The following is a 21,479-nucleotide window of genomic DNA, read 5'->3' as shown; positions in this document are numbered from 1 at the left end:
AAGCCTGTGAGTTTATTCTGTGCTGGTTCTTCATCATTAAGTCCTGACAGATTCAAAGAGCTGCGTTAATATTGTGCCTCCCTAATTCTTTTTTTGTCAGCATGAAGATGGAGGTCGCAGATCTATGATGGGGGATCCCTCCAAACTGCTGTCTCATTACCATGACGATGCCAGGACTATGTACGAGGTCTTTCAGAGAGGACTCCACATATCAGGTGAGCAGAATCTGAAGAGTCTCTGAAACCTGAAACGTCTTTGCTTTTTCTTTTCACTGATGCATTGCTTTATTTATTTTTTTACCTTAAATTGATTTTTCGTGTCTACTTTTAAACCAAGTAGCCAATAAAACCAATAAAATAAACCTTTATTCCTCCTAAAGTGTGAACGTTTTCCACTGTAAAGTAGTGGGAAAAAAGCAAAAAAAACAAAAAAAAAACGTATGCAACCAGAAAATGAAATGTTAAGTATTTATGCAACTCCATTATGAAATAAACATATTAAAATTTAAATTGAATTTAAAATTCTATGACTAAAGCCCATCAATTAACATGTTTCTGTATTCTAGACATCAACTAAACTCCTCAAATATTTTGCAATTGTCATAGAACTTAAAAAACTTTGTTTACGCTGTTATTATGTAAATCTTTCGCTAGATGCGTACCCAAATTTGTGGCTTTCCACGACATTACCACATATGTCCACATGTGTCTAATGGACTTTTCACACATGTACCACCGATGTAAGACTTTTATCCGGCGCACACATCGCGTTACAATTACCTAACCGATGCAGGAACTTTTGTGCCAGATTTGGCTTTTGAAAGCATGTTCTTTGTGTGGTTTATTCATACTTCTTCTGCGCTTTTAACATGGTTTCATTCATGATACATCTGTGAAAATTTCACGTCCAGACCACAACTTTTCTGACTTTTTCACGTATGACCAATTATGATCCATGTAATCTGCTCAGAATGTACGTAGCGGCTGTTTGACATAACCATCCTATGGCAGATCTTATTAAATACAGTGGCTTTTGTTATTTTGAGATCTAAATATTTGTTTAAAATATTGTAGTGGTAGTGAATTCAAATGTAGATGGAATCTTTTTATTTTCTTTTTTTATTTTACCTTTATTTTACCAGGAAGTCTCATTGAGATCAAATCTCTCTTTCAAGGGATACCTGAATGTCTGTTTTGTTGAGTCGTTATTCTGATCTGTTTGAAGCCTCGCAGTTTTTAGACTTCAAACCCTAATAATATTAATTCGTAAGTATTAAAACTTCATTTTGTTCATTCTTTCTATTCCACAGGTGATGGACCCTGCTTAGGCTCCCGACAACCCAACCAGCCCTACAAATGGATATCCTACAAAGAGGTTAGAGCCACCCAGGAGCTGCTGTTTATCGGGTTCTGTTGGTGGTCACTTTTACTTCGTAAATAAAAATACACAATATAAAATTTCTATTTTTTGGAAAATACACTGGATGGTACTTAAAAGTAGACACACTCGAGGAATAAGTGAGCTTTATTTAAAGAAAAGGGTGCGTCTGTGAGGAGACGGCGGACTTTCCTTGACAGATTCCAAAGACAGACGGGCAAATCCAGGCCTGTTGGTTTTCACATGAAGGCAGTAATGCAGTAATGGAGCCATTGCGGATGGATGGAAAATAAAATGCAATGCTTCCGCTGAAAAGTGGAAACTGTGTTGCAGCAACTCTGACTCACTGCCTTGAGGTCTTTCCCAATGGTGGCCAAAGCTGCCGTATTGGCCATGCTTGTAATAGTGGATTTCTCTGTGAATTTCTGCAGAAAGGAAAATCTTCTTTAAAAATAGAATGGAAGTTTTTTAAATGTATTTTTATTCTTCAAAGCTGATTGTAAATGTTTTTTTTTTTTACCTTTCAGGTGATGGCTCGTGCTGAGCACCTGGGTTCAGGCCTTTTGCACCAAGGCTGCCTGCCCAATCCCAATCAATTCATTGGAGTCTTTGCTCAGAACAGACCTGAGGTGACCGCCGCTCTTTTCCTCTTCTGTCCTCATTTCATTTAGCCGACTCTTCTCTCATGAGTGGGTAAAGCTGTGAATTTCCACACTGGACTCCAGGATTTGAGTTGGATCTCTTCTCTGTTTTTTTTTCCAGTGGATCATCTCAGAGCTGGCGTGCTACACTTACTCAATGGTAGTGGTGCCTCTGTATGACACACTTGGCGCAGACGCCATAAGGTTCATCATCAACACCGGTAAGAGCACAAATACAGAGAAAACTCTCATTCCAGTGCTCATTCGTACAAAACTCCATACCACTCAGAAAATAAAGTTCCTTTTGAGCTCATTCGATTTCGACTTTTCATCAAAGATCAAACAGTAAAGTGTGTGGAACCCAAATCCAATTTGGTTTGAGAGTATTTTCTCCAGCAGACATAGCACTAGTGCTGAATTGTGAAGCAGCCACTTCTAACTGCTGGTGACTAATTCAAGCATTTGGAGCTCCCCTCACTGGTCACTGAAACAAAAACCAGTGACATCCTGGATTTAAGTGTCATTAAGTGTAAAAAGAAAGTATTTAATTAAAGTATTTGCGAGCTTAAGCCTTCTAAATGTATTAAAAAAGCAATGAACGAATTACAAAATGATGGATTAGTCAGCACTACCATCCAGCATGTTTGTAAAATCAAGGATTAAAAATGTTACACAGACAAAACCTCTGAGACCAAAAAAGCATCGAAACTAAACCCTAACTCCTTGTGTTTTGTCCCTTTTTTCTATTCCTTATTTTGACGTTATTCACACAAGGAACTGTGCGCACTTGTGTGCTTGTTTCATTTCAGCCGACATCTCCACAGTCATCTGTGACAAAATCGAGAAAGCTCAGGTGCTTCTGGACAACGTGGAGCGGAAAGAGACCCCAGGTCTGCGACGAATCATCCTGATGGACGCGTTTGATCCCGCCCAGGTGGAAAAAAGCAAGAACTGCGGCGTCCATGTACAGGCCATGCAGGAAGTGGAGGTACTGCATGGAAAACGGTCAAAGCAGCCACGTTTGAAATAGAGATGTTTCAGTAATTGCACTTAAAAATGGGCTTTTCACAGACTAAACACTGTTTCTTATCTGCTAAACTATAGAACAATAACAAAAAGTATAATGACACTTATTTTTTTAAGACCCACTCCGATCATCTTTTGATCTGTTTTGAAAGCCCTTCCATTGGTCTTTTAATTATATATTTTTTTCTAAATCCAAATAAACCTTTGTCGTTTTTTTGCAGAGCAACAGAAGTTCTTTTGAAATTTGACTTGTGCAACGCAACCCCCTTCCCCTCTCCGCTCCTGAGAGCTCTTTGTTTACATGCTCTCTCACTAGCTTACAGCCCCTCACACTCTAGCCGCACAGTTTTGAGCTAAATACCTGCTTGGATGAGGAAAACAAGGACGCACGGAGATCTAATTGTTTACAAGTGGATGCATCAGAATGGAGCGGAGACGGGAGCTTGAGGCCTGCCCAGAGTATTTTCTACGTCACAAATAAGCTCGTTTTTTCTATTTATTTTTTGTCTGCTTCTGATTCACCACAATTTGAATTAAAAAAAAGTCAAAAATGCATAATTAAGCTTAATTTTCTTTGTATATGTCCTCCATCATCAGAAAAATGCCACAGGAACACGTTAAAAACACAATCCTCATGGGAGTGGGTCTTTAAGAAAGTCTTTTTTTTCCAAAAAGGAGATTTGATAATAGTCAAAATGGTGTCAATCTTTAACTCTAGTGGCAGCATATTCATGATCTCGTCCAATTTGCCCTATTTATGAATTGGATGGTCTTATTTTTAATGAATCTGATTAGTGATGTTTCTAAATCATTACCTTACCTGTTAATAATTAAAGTGTTCTTAAATTAAAGAACTCAATGCGTACTTCAGATTAAAAAAATAAGATGCAAAAACAGAGAAAGGTCATTGACTCAACTTAAAACTAAAGTGACTCATCTTTAATTTGTTGCAGCTTTATAGGAAGATAAGGCCTTCTTGCTATGACTGGACCACCATTAATATCAGGAGCAGTAACAGCTTTTCTTTTCTTTATCTCTGGACTGAATCTTAATGACAATGCACAGACAGTTTAGGTACATACCAGGTGAGGTTTTTTGTTGTTGAGTTTATCTGATCATTTGCGGCATGAAGAGCTGACAGACGCTGCTCTTCAACAAAGTCAAACAAAGGCAAGGCAAGTTTATTTGTGTAGCATGTTTCATGTACAAAGACAACTCACAGTAATAAATAAATATATTAAAGGAGTGATCAGTGAAATAAATATTTAAAGAAAGATTAAAAGACCTGAATTTAAAGACAGCTTACAGTTATGGTGTGGATGTAAACTTTTGAATAAAAAACTAATAAAATGTAGCTGAGAAATAAAGTCGAGCTGGTTAAATATCAGTTAATCACAAATGAAACTCCTCCAGGATATTATGGCTTTTGTCCAAGTGGTAAAACAGTCACCTCATTTGGGAAACAAGGAGAATTATGGTGTTGTAAAAAGGGGTGGGATCATAAAAGATTTTTCTTCCTCCCACTCCTTTTCAAGCACATGGTTTTGTTTTATCTGTCTATTTTTGAATATTTGTGTTTATTTACATTTTGTGTTTGAAACAAAAATGTAAAAACTGGAGACAAGAGAATCTAAAAAATATTGCAGATTTGATTGAACTTCCTGGAAGAGTCCATATTGTTCCTTTAGTGGTCTTTTAAATCACGTCATTTAAGATTTAAAAATGTGAACCTCTCTTTTCATATATTTTGAGTTTTGCCTGAACTTTAAAACTGTCAGTAAGTGTGGATTGACAGCCGTTCAGCCTTTATCTGAAGTGACGGTAACCTCCGTATCAGGACTCGTTTTTATCAGCTCATATTTTTATCCTAAAGAAAACTTTCTGACAAAAACCTAAATGTCTGGAAATCATACCAGAAAAAATTCTGATCTCATTGCTTCAATTGTATACTCATTTGCAATTCTTTCTTTTTTCTTTCTTTTGCAGGCTCTGGGAAGAGAGCACCACAGAAAACCAATAGTAAGTATCATAAAGGTTTGTGACTTTACCATTGCAGGCAGATTTAGAACTACCTTGACTATTGAGCAATTTACAACAGGTCACTGCTTGGCCCGTAAAATTAATCTTTACCAGCAACACCTATTTAACGTCATAATGTTTTATGAAATTTACAAGACCTGACCTGAGAACTGCTCCGAAATATTTCTGTTATTGTTGAGAATTCTCTGATCAGCTTGGAAAGTGGTTGTGATTTTTAATTTGGTATAAATCCCGAATCTTCATTTTGGTCCCAAATGAAGACTTTGGGTATTAAAAAGTGGGAAAAAAACATCAAGTCTGGTTAGAGATTTTTCTATCTTGATGAGTGAAAACCTAAAATGTAAATAAAATGTGACTGATGCCACTTTTGCCCACAGCCGCCAGCACCTGACGACCTGTCAATTGTCTGTTTCACCAGCGGAACTACAGGTTTGTTCCACTAAAAATTCCTAGCACACAAATAATAAAACTAAATGCAAAGATTTTTGTTTCCATTTTAATTTAAACAGTTTTAAACTCCTTCTCGCCATATTTCGCTAATTTGCAATTTACCATTAAATGCAGGACTCCACTTAATTTAGCGTCACCTTGTTGAACTGAAAAAACATTGAAGAGCATTTTTAAATATAATTGCAAACAAATTCAGCCATGAAGGTAAAACTTATTGCCTACGATATAATCAAAAGAATTAAATAGGAGACAAAGGAAGCACTGATTAAAATAGCAGGCTATATTTCAGATGTAAATTAAAGAAGCAAACGCTTTTCTCCCTCAAACAAAAGCAGCATCTAAACATATTAGGCCTAAAACCACAGATGTTTATCACTGGACAGAGCGGGAGACCTTACCTCAGTCGCCATTTTTTCCGTGATACGGGCGCTGCAATTTGGAGCCAGTCGACAGTGATTGGTCCAACTTGATCTGAGTTACGTTTCTAGGGGGACTAGTGCCGCCAATCTGGAATAAGATTGTTGGAAGTTCACACCCCTTCCACTGAAAGCGGCTCGGGAGAATCTGTCAACCAAATGTACCACATGCTTTTACTGAGGCATCTGATTGGTCAGTTTTTAACTTGAATAACTTGTGATAAAGAAATAATATATTGGAAAAAAATTAATTGGCAAGAAAATGTTATGAAAAGGGTATCGGAGCAAGAATAGTTATTCTGACAAGCAGAATGACTGAGTAATACCTGCTTATTTCTCAAAAGAAGTCTATGGGAGTCTGGCTTCTTGGAGCCAGCAGGTACTTCCTGGTCAGTACCGGGGGGGGGGGGTCAGTATATCCAGTGATTATGTACTGTCATTGCCTAAAACACAGTAAATCTGAGCAACTCTGAACAGCTGAATGTTTACACACACGCAGAGGAAAGCAAGTTAAAGTCCTGCTCCGTTCATCCATCGGTCTAATTTCAAAGCGTTCCCAGTGGTCTTTTCATTAGAATTATTTCGCTTTTATCTACAATTACAATCTTTTTCCAGCTGCATTTTTTTCCTATTTGATCTTTATTCACGATTTTCGTAATGAAATACTCAGAAATGCAATTTTAAACTCAATTGTTCTTGGATACTGAATGCCGTCCATGAGAAAAAGGCTATAAAAACATGTTAAAACCACACAAACCGTTTCCAGCAGAGTAAGCCATGTTTCCAACCAACCTTTTACCTAACACTCCTATCAGTTTGATTCTGATTACAACGATAAGATAACCCCTTTTTGTTTTTTTAAATCATTTAGCTGCTAAAAAACCAACTACATTTTGGATGATCTTTGTGGTCAGACTCAGTGGACGTGGATCCCAAGAACTACTAACTTGCTGCCAACAGAAATATCTTGAAAGAATTCTTGCCTTCTTTTTGTTTACCACAGTTGCAACACTAAGATTCTAAGAGCTTCATGCAGCTTTTGAGGTGAAAAGATTGGGATTTGTTTTGAAGCATCTAAACTAACTATTGTTCTTCTCCAGACTCTCTGAATTGTGAGACTTTGCGGTCAGCTGAGTTTCTGTGTAGGTATGTCTGCACAGAGAAAAGCTTTTAGATGTGAAAAAAAAACACGTGTATGAATTTGGAAGAAATCCCGTTTTGTTTTGTTTTTTTGCCCTGATGAGTACATTTAAAAATAGGAAGTTTCTGCCACTTACTAATCAAAAATAAATAAAAAATTCTCAACTTTGTTATTCTTCTACAAACGTCCATATAACTTTTATGAACAAATATTAATGTTCAATCTTTTATTCTCACTTGTGCAGCATTTTTGTTGTTTTGGACTTTTTTGGTAACACTTTTCTAAATGATGTCTTGGATTAATCTGTTTTTTCTCGATAAGCCTTCATCAGACTATAGCTCCACTTAGTGCTACTATTCAGTACAACATCCTTTTTATTCTGTGAGTCTGCTTGTTTAGACTTTGCCGGCCACATGTTGGCCTACGATCCTGCAGGTTTGGCCCCTCAGCTTCATGACTCAGCAATTTTCTTGGATATAAACAATGACCTCTTTATTTGCACAATGATGTCAATATTTTGCAAACTTTCTGACCTTTAGATTGCAGCTTCCAGTGCTGCAAATAGCTTTACAAATATCCCTTTGGTCGCCTTCAGTTCTGCTGACTTTGGTGTCCAAACTAATCACGTTCATTAGGGGGATCAAGTTGATCCAAAGGAAAGAAAAATCTTTCCTTGCACTTATATTTTTGCGGGGGGAAAGGAAAAAAAACTTTCATTTAAAAATATTTTTATTTACTTTTACTTACTTTAACTTTTATTTAAAAAAAATCTAAAATACTCCAAAAATCTCCATCTATTAATTAGGTTTACCCAACCAATAACCTCATAATCATCACACACCCACACATTTACATTATTTACTCTATTCAAACTGTTGGAGGTTGCAAATTGCTGTGCAATCTTGACGGAGGAAAGCCGCTTTCGTAGTTTTCTTAGAAAAAAATCAGGTTAAAAACAGGAGCGCCTGTTGCATAAGATTGCGTGTGTCTGCTTACAGGAAGTCGCTGCAGCACAGAGCGGCTGCCCTTTGTTTTCTACATTCTGACACCATGTGACTTACTGGAAACACTATATCACTGACTTGGTTGAGTCTGATACTCCTTTAATCTAAACTTTGTTAAAAATAAAAGCCTTAACTTTTTTGGTGTTTTCCACCATGCTTATGGTTTAGAAGTGGTTCAATGTCACACCACTGTTAAATTTACCTTCTGCTATTCTCTTTTTCCTTCAATGGCACAGTAGAAGTGCTATGTTCATAAACACTAAAGTATTGGCGGGAGGAGTTAATAAAATAAAAACAAGCATTTATTGTAAATCAACTTTTGCCACAGCAAATCTGATGCCGAGAGGACAATTTTTTTTTTATCCCCTCCCTCAAACCCTAAAACATCTGCTCTGGATTCTCTGGCGTGCTCTGTCATGTCAGATGACGGCACATTTGTGTTCTTGGAGACAGCCGCTTTCCAGGCGAGTCTCATGACCAGCAACGGCTGAAACCAACAGAAGAAAAAAAGCGGCAACAAAAAAAAAAAAAAACAGGTCATTTAGGGACTCTGGTGTCAGTTTTCATGTGAACAGGAGCTTCTGTTGTTGAGCTGCAATACTGCCACTGAGTGGTAGTGAGTGATAAATGCATGCATCCTCTGCAACACTTCCTGTTTTTTGTTGCAGCATTTCTTCAGTTCCTATAGCCTACCAGTATATGGTTTCCCAGGCTGTATGGGAAGGATTTCAAAAAGAGGAATACTTAAGTCACTGCAACGAAAAAAAATACCCACTTCAATGAAAATTGTAGCTTTGTCGTTTTTAATATGTTCTTATAGCATAAGAAGAGCTTAATATTGCATTTCTGAGTATTTATTCAAATGGTGGTGAATCAGAAGCAGAAGAAAAAAATGCATTTAGTAAAAAACTTGTAGTTGTTACTTAAAATCTACAATCTGCAAACCACAAGCTCCCTGCTCCGCTCCATTCTGATGCATCCACTTGCAGACAAATAGATCCATGTACGTCTTTGTTTTCCTAAACGTTGCTGGTATCTGGCTCAAAACTGTACGGTTGGATAGCTCCAATATTGCTCGTCCCTTTTGTTGCACCACTATTGTTAGGTTTGGATTGTGAGGGGCTGTAACTACTAGCAGGAGAAAGTATTTAAAAAAGGGATGATGGGGAAATGACAACAGGCCAACGCAGAGAAGTCCCGGCCGCAGCTTGGAGCCAAATTTCTAAAGAACTTTAACCGCTCTGCAAAAACAATGTCATTGAAAACAACACAGGATTTTGGATTTTGGCTAAAACCAGCATAATTATAGTTAAGACTACTGGGAACACTTTGAAAATGGATCAAAAGATGATTGGAGTCGGACTTTAAGAGCAAACAACGGCTGGATGAACTGTGGTGCATCTATTTTTGCAAAGTGGCTCACTTTTATTAGGATTATTAATCAGTGAGTCATTTTTTTTGCACCACATGTTTAATCTAGCAACACTTGTGGTGTTGCTACACTTCGAGGATCAAACTCAGTCTAGGAACAACACACAGCAGCAGATGCTGGAGATAAAAATCCTTCTCAAGAAAATGATTCTGAACAGTTTCTTTGGAATCGGCGTGTCCCCTCAGGCCACATTCCTTTGCATCGCATTCTTTGATGAGAGCTCTCTTTGTCTACCAAATGTTTTCAAACCAGTGTAAGACACCCTGGGGAAGATGTTATTAAGGAAACAAAAAATTAAAAGGAGAAAAATGTGTTTGCCTTCACAGGAAATCCAAAAGGAGTCATGCTTACGCATGGAAACGTGGTGGCAGACTTCTCAGGATTCCTCAAAGTGACAGATGTGAGTTGACCGTCACTCCCTTTGCTTTTATCATTCATTTTCCAACATTTGACTTGCTTTTTTTTTGCAGATTTAGTGAACACTATTAACATATCAACATATCCTAAATGTTTAATTGACTGGTTTGTGGAAATGAATTTTAAAATAGTCTTATTTGTTGTTGTTGTCCTGCAGAAAGTCATTTTCCCCAACAAAGACGATTGCCTCATTTCCTTCCTCCCACTGGCGCACATGTTTGAGAGGCTCATTGAGGTAACTAAACAGACATTGTGACTGCAGGATTGAGATCCCGGTGTGTTTATGGGTCTGGATGTCAGCGTGGGTTGAAGAATGTTTTGGGAGAGTGGTTATGAAAAAAAAGTGAGTGCGTGGGCCTCACAATGCCAAGCCCTCCTCGATTTTCCTCTCCACTTAAGTTTCGCTTTCCCGCTCAGCGGATTGCCACACCTTCCTTCAGCTGCTGGACATGTTGTAGAGCATTTGAATCTTCAGAAAAACACACAAATGTTTAAGATGCTGAGAATCAAAGTGCACCTGCAGCTAGCATTCTTTTCTCCTCCACATTATTTCCACAATGAGTAAATCATCGGGTTTCTTTGGGAAATCCGACGACAAAACTTCCCTCTGATCATGTGCTCAAAATTTTTGAGGACAAGTAACATTTTATTTTCAAAAGTTTTTTTGTATCCCGTCCAGCTCTGAGGTAATCTCCCATGCCACAGGTCCAAACCAGTTGAGATTGTTAATGCCTAGAAGTTATCGCTGTTTTTCTTGGCTTCTTTCCTCTTTTACACAAAGTGCAGTTGCCCTCACGAGAAAAAGGGGGGAAACCTGCTGCAACCTAAGCGCCTCATCTGCTTGTCAAAGTCTCCACATTTATTTCTGTATGACATCATGACAGTTCTGTCATGATTTCACAAGGATGAGGAACCCAGATGCTGCAACCCAGAAGGAAGACAGGTAAGTGGAGGATGAGAATGGATTTATTGTTTGCTCCAGATGTGAAGATGTCTGGTTTGAGGAGTGTCCAGGTTAGACGTGGCTGTGGCGTGGCTGGAGGGTCTTGAAGCGGTTAGCGGCTGCCGAGAGTTTCCGTGCTCCTGAGGCGTAGAATGGAAGGTCCGTGCTGCCGTCACTCGTGAGCGGTAGGATCCTGAGACAGGGAGCAGAGAATTAGTTAGAGCCAGAGACTTGGAACAAAGCTGTAAAGAGGCTAGAACCAGAGCAGTCACCATAAGGGGTAACAAACTGGCGTCGAGTAGTGGCGTTGATCTCCTTTTGAATCCACAGAAGATGATCAGGAGAGTGATGGCAGCTGGTGGCAATCAGGAACATTAGGGCAGAGCTGGAGGGGGAAGGAGACCGCCAGGCACCGTGACAAGTTCATGACAATGAAAAAGATATCACTCCAAAAAGTCCCAATTGCACACAAAAAACCCCCATAAAAATATGAGCGGATGAGCAAAAGATGGATGGATGGATGGATGGATGGATGGATGGAAGGAAAAGAACGCAGTGCTTTCTCCACTACACCTTTGGAGGCATTCATATGAGAAGTGGCTGTGATATTAAAAGTAATACAGCATGAACATCTTTCTATATTTAATATCCTGTTGGACAGAATTATTTGGATTTGTGCTAAATGCAACCAGACATCCTCCAACCAACAAATGGATGATTGTTGATCCTAAATAGCTCAGACTTCATGATAGAACTGTGGTTTGTAAAATCGGTGTGAAACCAGGTTAACTGTATGGATCCAGCCTCTGTATTGGCATCACTTGTGGCTGGATAAGTTGCACGCCGTGCACATGGCAGTGTTGACAGAACCGTGCGACCGAGACACAGGAAACCACCTAGATTTTTCTGAAAGCAGCACAACAGGTTACACGAGTTTAACGGTTTCACACTGCAGTGCTTGATATCTCAGAGCAAAGAGATTTGCCGTCTTCTCGGATGGTTTCAGCAACCAGAAGAGATGTGTTTTGTTTGATTTACTTCCTTCATTCAAGGCAGCAGTCACAACCTCAGTGGCACCGTCTGCAAATGAGCTGCAGCAGCCTGTGGTGTTCAAGAGGGGCTTGTTTTGTAAATTTGCACACTTTTTGCAAATATTTGCTTTTTTGAAATATTCTGACTCAACAATTAATGATACTATATCAGTGAAAAGGGAGCTCTGAGTATAATTTTTGCAAACCAAACTCAGAGATACTTTTGCATGCTATAAAAATGAGAAGTCACGCAACCTGATGAGGCTGTTGTTTGTTTGTTTTCCCCCAAATGGTAGGCTATGCGTATGAGAAAAAGATGGACTCTAAAAAGTCAGCCATGTAGACCAGGTGTGAGGATTGCATCGGATTTTAAAGATCTGTTGCACTTTTTAAAGTCTCTGAAAACTCATAATGAAAACATTGACTACATTACCCAGCAGCTCCCAAGTCGACCTTATAGATGTTATACATCATTAATGCTTTTGGCCATTCCTGCTTCAGTAGACCGATAATATTCCGATACTTTGCAGGTAGACGATCAGTTAGGGATCTCACTCTTTTTTTTTCTTTACCCATATGGATAACTTCAGTGAAACATTTGACCGCACAAGTCTTAAATATTTATTTTTATTTCTAAAGCTCTTCACATAACTAATGTTATCGCCAAAAATAAAGTAAAAGGGGCAGACATCATATTTTCTTTTCTCTGTTCCCCTTACTTTGTCACAAATAAAAAAAATTTGTGTGTTGTATTGTTTTGTTTTCGTGGGAACAAATAAAAGAAAAAATGTTGCTATTACTTTTAGCGACACTTTTTTTTAAAAGGAATTTTCTATAAAAATACTATCATAATAATGTTATGTTTTCTTTTAAAACAAAAAAGGGCTTCTGTGCCAACTTAATAATGTTATTTTCATTGAACATGACATATTTGTATTAAGTTTAAAGACATTTTAAAATTTTTAAAAATATTAATCTAAATGTTAACATTCTTTTCTACCTGAAATTGCCATAAAATAGACACACTAACAGTAAATGTTGGGCTTTTATGCTGTTTTTTCTCTAGCGTTTTTACAAAGAGACTTTTTTTTCTTTATCTCTTCATCCTCACACACTTTACTCACAGGATCAAGTTTGCATTCTTCTTTGTCCAGCATTTCGTTTGTAATAATATAACAAAGAAATGCTAAACCCACTTTCACATCACTTCCGAAATAAAACATGTTGACTGCAAAATCTGTCTGTTCTGCTGACGGACTTTGTGAAAGTGGGAATGCCAGCTGTCACATTTACAAGTGCATTGTCAGCTCTGTGGCCCTGTGGTAGAGTGTCCACCCTAAGGCTGAAAGGTCGGGAGAACAAATCCACATTTTAGTCGTACCAATGACTAAAAGTGAGATACAATGCCTCCATGCTTAACACTCAGGTGTGTATATTAGTGGGACTTTGGGTTGCTTTTCCATACATCCCAAAAACACCTGAAAGTTTATGAGAATTCACACATTAAAAAATGAACAGTAACGACGACTATAAAAATACCTTTTTTTTCCCCCATGTGCTTTTTCTTAGAAACAGACAGAAAAGTGTCGAGTGTTTTTTTCTGTCTGTCTGTCTGTGCAGTCTGTAGTCTACTGTCATGGAGGCCGGATTGGATTTTATCAAGGGGACATTCGGCTCCTGTCGGACGACATGAAGGCCCTGCGACCGACAATTTTCCCTGTGGTGCCTCGGCTTCTCAACCGCATGTATGACAAGGTGAAGAAAAAAACACTCCTCCAGTTGTTTTGCTTTTAAGCTTTTAAACCCTTCAAATTAGAAGAAGTGATGTAAAGGAGAAAATCAATCAAATTGAACCCGGTTGAGACTTTTTTTCTTTTCTTTTTTTAACTTTTCGTGCAGATTTTTAGCCAGGCAAACACCCCATTGAAGCGCTGGTTGCTCAACTTTGCTGCCAAGAGAAAAGGTGCTGAAGTCAGCAGTGGAATCATTCGCAGCGACAGTATTTGGGACAAAATATTCTTCAGTAAGATTCAGGTAAATGGTTTTTCCACTCCCTAAGCAGCAGGAGAGTCCCTGACTCCCCCCTAAACTCCAGACTGTGAGTAAGACTGAAAGTAAAGAAATGGTACCTTTTACTGGAAGTGTAGCAGCACTTGTGGACAGTCGTTCATTTGCAGTTACCAGCAAAGAAATATGAGAAACAGTCTATGATGGTGGATAAGCACTATAATTTGTTTTGATTTAATATATGGTATTTTCCCTATTAAAGTCAGCTAAATGCTCAACTTAATCTGCCTTCTTGTTGCCCGTCATTTTCTTTTTTTATCTGATTGTTATAAATGTTGTTGATAAAACATTTGCTTTTCTTCCCACGAAACACACAAAGTCTCTGAATGTGTTCTCCGCTCACACAGGCCAGCCTGGGAGGAAGATTGAGGATGATAATCACAGGAGCCGCTCCTACCTCACCCACCGTCCTGGGTTTCCTCAGAGCAGCTCTGGGATGCCAGGTTTGACATCAGTGCGGCTTTTTCACTTCAGTCCCCCTTAAAAAACGTTCAAATTGATGCATCTGTTTGTTAAACCTACTAAAAACCAAATGTGAAGGAAACACATTTTGACCTCAACTGTAGTTGAAACACTTTCATTTGAATGAATGTAAAAGATGATTAAAAAAAAAGTTGGACACAGGAAATACTGTCTGAGCTGCAGCTCCTAATCCTCTTTATGGATTTTTCTTTGTTGCTTTATTTTAAATTAATTAAATACGACTGCCATTAGATTCAGGCGTGATTTATCTGAGAGACTTGCATAGGGATAAGGGGATTTCACATCATTTATGGTTTGTGGGACGCATAACTGTGTTACTTTGAAAGAGCTCTCTTAGCTCCAGTCGAACAGCTTCTAGGAGTCTCATTACGACAAAGCTGACCTCGGGTCTTATCTGCTTGGGCAGTGGGAGCAAAAGCTCTGAAGAATGTCTTCTCTGTGCTCATGTCTGCTCATGCTGGGAATAGAAATTGAAGAAATGCATCTGCTCCTGCTTTAAGTTAACTTTGACAACTCTTTTGCTATAAAAAAATTAGAATTAGAGGGCTTTAATCCAGTTTATCTGAATCTAATGTACGGTAATAAAGAATCTATGTGGGTGAACCAAGCAGTGGCATGTGAATGTAGTGTTGGAACAATAAAGCTCAGTTCTGTGGAATTCCCAGGGTTAATGTTGCTGCTTGTATTTCCACAAGCATTTAAGAAATACATTTCCCTTGCTGTGAGTTTTTTTAATTTTTAATCCAAGAGAAAGAAATGATTTTTCTTCTATTGAAAGCTGATTTTTAATAGGTTAGTGTTGTTGCACAACAACACTTGTGTTTGGTGATCAAGTGAAAGTTGGAGGTCATGTGACACGACTGTCCTGTTCATAAAATGATGTTATAAATCAAAGTTAGAAGTCCCAATGAAAGAGGATAAGTACCATTTAGAGTAATGCAAAAAAAAAATCATAATAGTAACTTATGGAGAAAGAATTTCAGTGTATATTTGAGTCTGTACATGTATCCAGTTTGATTCTTTGTGTTCCCTGTTGACACCATGGAACTGCATCACTTTCCTCTGCTTGTGGGACGCTTTCATGCTCTCTTCCTATTCATCTTCAGTTCAACCTCTACTTTCTCTTGGATATTTAACTACGCCAGCATGCAGTGCATCTTCACCCTGTAGTTTGTTAGATATCTAACTGCTGAAAAATATTTTGCTGAATTGCTCCAAAAATAGTCCCAAAATGAAGAATACTAATATAACACGCGCTGCGTCACTGTGTCTGAATTCCCTAACTCCTAAAAGACTACATAGTGCAGGTCCGGACTATCTAGTGCCCTGGATTTTAACGCAGTGTGGACACATGCTCACCACTAATGAATCCTGGGAAATTCCTAGGGCACTGAATATTGTAGATTTGGACAAGTAGTGAGGGTATGCAATACAAAGACAGTGGGCTCCATCCTGCAGCGGCTCTCAGTGTTGTGTCTGTCTTCAGGTGTACGAGGCGTACGGTCAGACAGAGTGCACGGCCGGCTGCACCTATACCACACCGGGAGATTGGACTCCAGGTACGTTTCACTAAAGCTTTACTTTAAGATGGCTCTTTTAGCTTCTGGGTCTTGATCACAAAATGGAAGCACTTCGATGTGACTCTACGTCAGTGATGTAACTTGTTTGTTATTAGAGCTTGTGTCCATTCAATTCAGTGTGAAGGAATCTCCAAACAAAGCAGCACAAGGGACGGCTGAATCTGTACCTGCTATTTTAGGCAACACAGGGAGACTCTTTGAAAAGGTTAATTTGGTTGAGATGAAAGACGTCTTAGGTGACTTCAAGCATTGCTCATCACAGACAAAAGATTATGAGCTAACGGCATTTTTTCAGGTTTTTATCAAACTGTACAGAATCTCAATCAGGTAAAAAGTAAACTGCTTCAACTGTTTCCAATGTGCATCTACCTTGTCTAGTAAGTGGAGGTTTGTAGAACAGCTTCAGTGTCAGACTTTGCTTAAGAGAAGCTGGCCTAACATTCCATTTAATACTTGATCAAAGTGCACCTAAATCTGTGATTAGGTTTGTTGTGCAACATACTTTGTTTAGTCGAAACGTTAAAGCACCTGCAGCTTTTTGCATGAGATAGCAGACGGTAAATGGCCCAAATGCAGATAAAAGAATCTCTAGAAGAAACTTCTATCCTCCTTTTTTCTTGCCATAGACACCTAAATGTTTGCTTGTTTAAACACCTCAAAAAAATGACAACACTGAATGCAAGTGGTGCAAGTAAACATACTTAAGAACTTCGTCAGAGAGAAACGAGGAAGTCAATGTTTTTGTTACTCTTTTCTCACTATTGCTGCTCCAATAAATCAGTTTTTCATGCAAACAATTGATTTATCATTCAGTTTGTTGTCATTTCACAATGAGGCAGATCAAGTCTATCTTTTAGAATCCGGGTCAGTTCCTACTAAGGTTGCCACCAATGAAAAAACTAGACAAGAGTAAAATTAACCTACTTAGTAAAAACTCCACTCCTTTTTCTAGCACAAAAGTGCATTTCATTTAACTGGATTAGACAAAAAACTCCCACTGTAACTCAGTAGTATAAAGAACATTTCAAAACCCTACCAATGGAAAGAATTGGTGCCAAGTTAAGGAACAAAAAAAATGTTTTTATGAATTTTTTTTCATGGATTTTTCATGGATCGCTGGAGCATTTACCCAGCGATCTGGCTGAGTTTGGGTTCAGTGGAATGGCATTGCTATCCCACTAGTTAATCAGCTTGATACTACTTTCTCACATACTCCGTTAACCTTACATTCTGCTTTTCAATGCATATGTATGTATTATTGTTCACAAATTATCTACCCTTTTTTGTATTTTAATTGTTTTTGGCCCGGACCCCTCACAGCGTTTGAGTACAAAGAAAGCAAATAAACTGTTATTTTTGCTGTTTATAATATATATATATATATATATATATATATATATATATATATATATATATATATATATATATATATATATATATATATATATATATATATATATTAAAGAGAAAAGGTTAATGGGGTCTGTTATATAACATCTTATGCAGGCCCTTCCACGTTAAGTTTTTTGTCGCCCTCTGCTGGTCAGTAGTGATACATTGTGAAATATTTAGACAAAAAATACTTTTCAGGTTTAAAAACCTTTTAAATTACTTTATCTTCTCCTTGCAAATGATTTATCACAAAATGTACAAATACAAAAAATACTTATGTACACAGGGGTGATGGGAGTCAATATGGGGGAAATCTGTTTAAATTTGTTGGAAAAACAAAGACAAATCACTAAAAAGGCAACTAAGTATTCCTTTTTTTATTCTTATCAAAAGGTCACGTTGGTGCTCCACTACCATGCAATCTCATCAAACTGGTTGATGTCCCTGAGAAGAATTACTTTGCTTCTAAGGGAGAGGGAGAGGTAAGGAAATTGATCCTGCACCCAAAAAAAACAACATCGAAGTCAAAACAGATCAACTTCATTTTAGACCCCCAAAACTTGTTTCTCTTGCCATCCTTCCTCTTTGGTCCTCCAGGTTTGTGTGAAGGGGCCGAATGTGTTCAAGGGTTACCTCAAAGACCCGGAGAGGACGGCGGAGACGCTGGATGCAGACGGCTGGCTTCATACTGGAGACATCGGCAAATGGTTACCTGTATGTAAATACACCTGTAAAACCTTTACGATTCAATGACATTTATTAGAATAACTTCTGTTTTTGATCATTTTTCTATGCATTTTTTGTGTCCCCCCCAGAATGGCACACTTAAGATCATTGATAGGAAAAAGCACATTTTTAAGTTGGCGCAGGGCGAGTACATCTCCCCGGAGAAGATCGAGAACATCTACATCAGGAGTGAACCTGTGGCTCAGCTTTATGTTCACGGAGATAGTCTGCAGGTATTGATAAAACGTCCTATAAAGCAAGTTAACTGTTCTTTCTCAGTGGCTGCATGTAATCGATGGCCTCTTGGCGTCTTAAAGGGTTTTGTGTGACGGATGTGTTTGTGTTTTTTTCTTCCAGTCCTGTCTGGTGGGGATTGTGGTTCCTGACCCTGAAATCATGCCTGACTGGGCAAAGAAGAAAGGAATTTTGGGGACTTATAAGGACCTATGTAAAAACACGGTAGGCGTACAGATACTGACTCTGTTTAAAGAACTAACTATGAAAGAAATGAATTCCAATGTTTAATTCAACTAGATTCCCTTTTTGTTCACAGGAATTAAAGAAGGCGATCCTTGAAGATCTGGTACGTCTGGGCAAAGCCAGCGGCCTCCACTCATTTGAACAGGTAAAGACAGGAGTTTTCTCATTTTTGAAAAAAATGATCAAAAAGGTTTTAAACCAAGAGGATACATAAATCCATCAGAATGTTATGGTGTGTTTGGAGTCAAAAATTGAAAATAAAAAGAAATTTTAAATCTGGTTTTGAGTGTAAAAGCTAGTTTTTCCTGGAGTATAAAATATAGTCCACTAGACATTTATCTCACCAGTAAAATAAAATAAAAAGATCTAAAGACTGTGTTTGATTATATTGCACATGACATAAATCATCTATTTCTTCAATGTTTTTGGATCTCAGAAGCCACAACATTCAGTTATAGATTTGGACCCAAAGGATTATAATAAACTCCCAGAAGTATGGGAGGAAATTCCAGCATTCCTGAGCAAAATGTTCCACAGAATGTCATAACATAACTTGCAGAAAGACTCAAAGAAATATAGTCTCTAGCCCTTGTGCTATCTTAGGCACTTTTACATTGGGAGTTGGGTCATCTAGACCCACTAGACAGTGCTCTGAACCTTTTTTCTTCAATGATTTGTGATCTTCACTGGTGTCCATGGATTACATGAAATCTTTCCACCTTTATCCACCTTTGTCATGGTAGGGAGAACACGTCAATGTAGGGATCGGGTCATATGGACCCCATAGGAGAGCACAAGGGCTAGTTTGCATTCTTTCATAAGATGTTAGACTTTTTCTTTTAACAAAATTATATTAAAAAAATAAAAAGTAAAACATGAATTGATACTTGTTCATAAAATTAAACACCAAAAATAAAAAACAAAATATTAACACATTAATTCCATTTTAACTTCTTGTGTATTCATTTGACTTTTTTTTCTTTTAAAGGTTAAGAACATCTACATCCATAACGAGATGTTCTCCATTCAGAATGGCCTCCTGACTCCCACGCTGAAGGCCAAGAGGCCGGAGCTGAAGGAGTTCTTCAAGCAGAAAATTGACCAGCTCTACAGCAGCATCTCCATGTGAAAGCTAGAAGACCTCAGTTCCTGTACGCTACAAGACACAAAGATCTGCTGATCTGAACAACTCACCTGCAAACGGGCCTCACGAGGCCAAACATTTCTGTGAAAGCAAACAAAAAAAGTAGCCCAATCGTGGAAGATTTAGAATGGCTAAAGTAAAACAAATTAGAGAGGAATAAAGTGGAATACTTTGTACAAAGTCAGTGTGTTTCATTTACACATACTGTCATAAAAAATATGTTAAAAGGATAGTTATTTAAGTATGTAATAACAACTTTCCTTAAGAAATGGCATGGCACTTAAAAAGCTAAAAGCGGAATTTAATTCAATTAAATTCTTACATATATATTTACAAAAAACTGCTCCTCCGGTTTTATTAAGGAAATGCTTTCCTTTTTGACCTGTGATAACTTTAAAAAAATGCACTATCAAGTACTTTAAAATAAAAAAGTAACTTGAATAAGCTGTCTTTTTAACAGATGCTCCTTTTTATAATCTTGATTCATGCAGTACATGTGTATAAAAAGGGGAAACCGTGTCAGTTCATAAATGCATCCTTAATTTGTTTGATTTGCTTTTCCTTTAGGCATCATAAATCTTCCTTTTAACTCTACCTGCTACTTTTATCCAACAGTCCTAGTTCAGTTAACAAAAAGCAGAAAAAAGTCCCTCTTTTTTTTCCCCCACGGCTTATCTCTCCCAATTTAAAGCAACAGTCAGTGACCTGGTGCGCTCTAGTTACAGATGTATGGCAGCAAGTGTGAAGTTCTTGTGTGTAGAGTAGCTTTAGGAGGTCAAGAAACAAAAAGAACCCCTGGTGGAGAACCCTTTTATTGGAACCAAAAAACTGGTCGCTGCAGTTGGGTCTGATCCCAAATGATGATACACTTGGAAAAAAATAAACATAAGTTGCTTTCTGACATCAACAATGACAATGCTAAGAAAGTAGTAGCTTTTGCTGTCTGCACTGTTTGATGTAGAGCCTCACTGTCTCTAATTCACCACCACATCACTCCATACGTTTGGAGTTCATCGCAGAAAACACATCACCAAAACGTAGTGGTGAGACATTCATCTTGCATGCATTTAGTTTATGCAAAGGACTGGCCCGGAGTAACGTTCGTATTCCTTTTGCGAGTGAAGTCATGTTTGGTTTACTCATCTTTTCAATAGAATGTCAGGTTAAAAACTAATGGAAAACCAGGGCTCAGGGCAATGCATGCAGTTTGTCCTGCAATGCTGGGACCATTGGCATTGAACTTCAATGAAAAACAAAAATTCAACAATCATTTAAGTGAGGCTGTGTGCAGCAGCTCACACCCACTGGACTTTGTAACTGGCAAAACAGATGTTTTCTCATAGAAAGTAACAAACATGAACTTAAAAAAAAATACAGGTTTTTTTTTGAAGAACTTAGGAACACATAGGAGTAACGAATGTTTTAAAAGTGATCACCGTCCCAAACCATAAACAGTGTGGATGTATATAAATGACAGCTAGATGTAAGCTTATTTATTGAATAAGCAATTTGAAATTGTTTTTTTTTCTTTTGCGTGTAGTAAGAAGAATTGTACTTATTTATCTATTCTGCTGTAAAATGGAATCGGCACCATATCCTTGTAATGGCTGATGACAGCAAAAGGGATGAGGGAGGATGAGGAAGTGACCAGGGCAGTGAAATAAATCTTCTGGAATGATTTTAAAACAA

At 38.0% G+C, this 21,479-nt stretch overlaps 1 protein-coding gene across 2 annotated transcripts in view; it reads left to right on the top strand.

Moving 5' to 3' along the window:
- The window catches only part of acsl6 (acyl-CoA synthetase long chain family member 6), a 35,824-nt gene extending 14,345 nt beyond the window's left edge, over window positions 1-21,479 (top strand). For both annotated transcript variants that reach the window (XM_004076100.5, XM_020708665.3), the window contains 19 exons: window positions 101-215; window positions 1,310-1,374; window positions 1,905-2,006; window positions 2,140-2,239; window positions 2,828-3,006; window positions 5,031-5,063; window positions 5,462-5,513; window positions 9,854-9,927; window positions 10,102-10,179; window positions 13,539-13,673; window positions 13,818-13,952; window positions 14,333-14,428; window positions 15,955-16,027; window positions 17,834-17,922; window positions 18,038-18,154; window positions 18,256-18,399; window positions 18,524-18,625; window positions 18,720-18,791; window positions 19,635-21,479. In XM_004076100.5, the coding sequence (XP_004076148.1) occupies window positions 101-215; window positions 1,310-1,374; window positions 1,905-2,006; window positions 2,140-2,239; window positions 2,828-3,006; window positions 5,031-5,063; window positions 5,462-5,513; window positions 9,854-9,927; window positions 10,102-10,179; window positions 13,539-13,673; window positions 13,818-13,952; window positions 14,333-14,428; window positions 15,955-16,027; window positions 17,834-17,922; window positions 18,038-18,154; window positions 18,256-18,399; window positions 18,524-18,625; window positions 18,720-18,791; window positions 19,635-19,775 (1,902 nt within the window). In that variant the 3' untranslated portion in view covers window positions 19,776-21,479. The remainder of the gene's footprint in view (window positions 1-100; window positions 216-1,309; window positions 1,375-1,904; window positions 2,007-2,139; window positions 2,240-2,827; window positions 3,007-5,030; window positions 5,064-5,461; window positions 5,514-9,853; window positions 9,928-10,101; window positions 10,180-13,538; window positions 13,674-13,817; window positions 13,953-14,332; window positions 14,429-15,954; window positions 16,028-17,833; window positions 17,923-18,037; window positions 18,155-18,255; window positions 18,400-18,523; window positions 18,626-18,719; window positions 18,792-19,634) is intronic.

The sequence above is a fragment of the Oryzias latipes genome, chromosome 14 (genome assembly GCF_053564925.1).
Source record: "Oryzias latipes strain Hd-rR chromosome 14, Olatipes_Hd-rR_3.1".
NCBI classification, from domain to species: Eukaryota; Metazoa; Chordata; class Actinopteri; order Beloniformes; family Adrianichthyidae; genus Oryzias; species Oryzias latipes.
The sequence above is the reverse complement of the archived record's forward strand: the minus strand, read 5'-3'. Positions and strand labels throughout refer to the sequence as shown.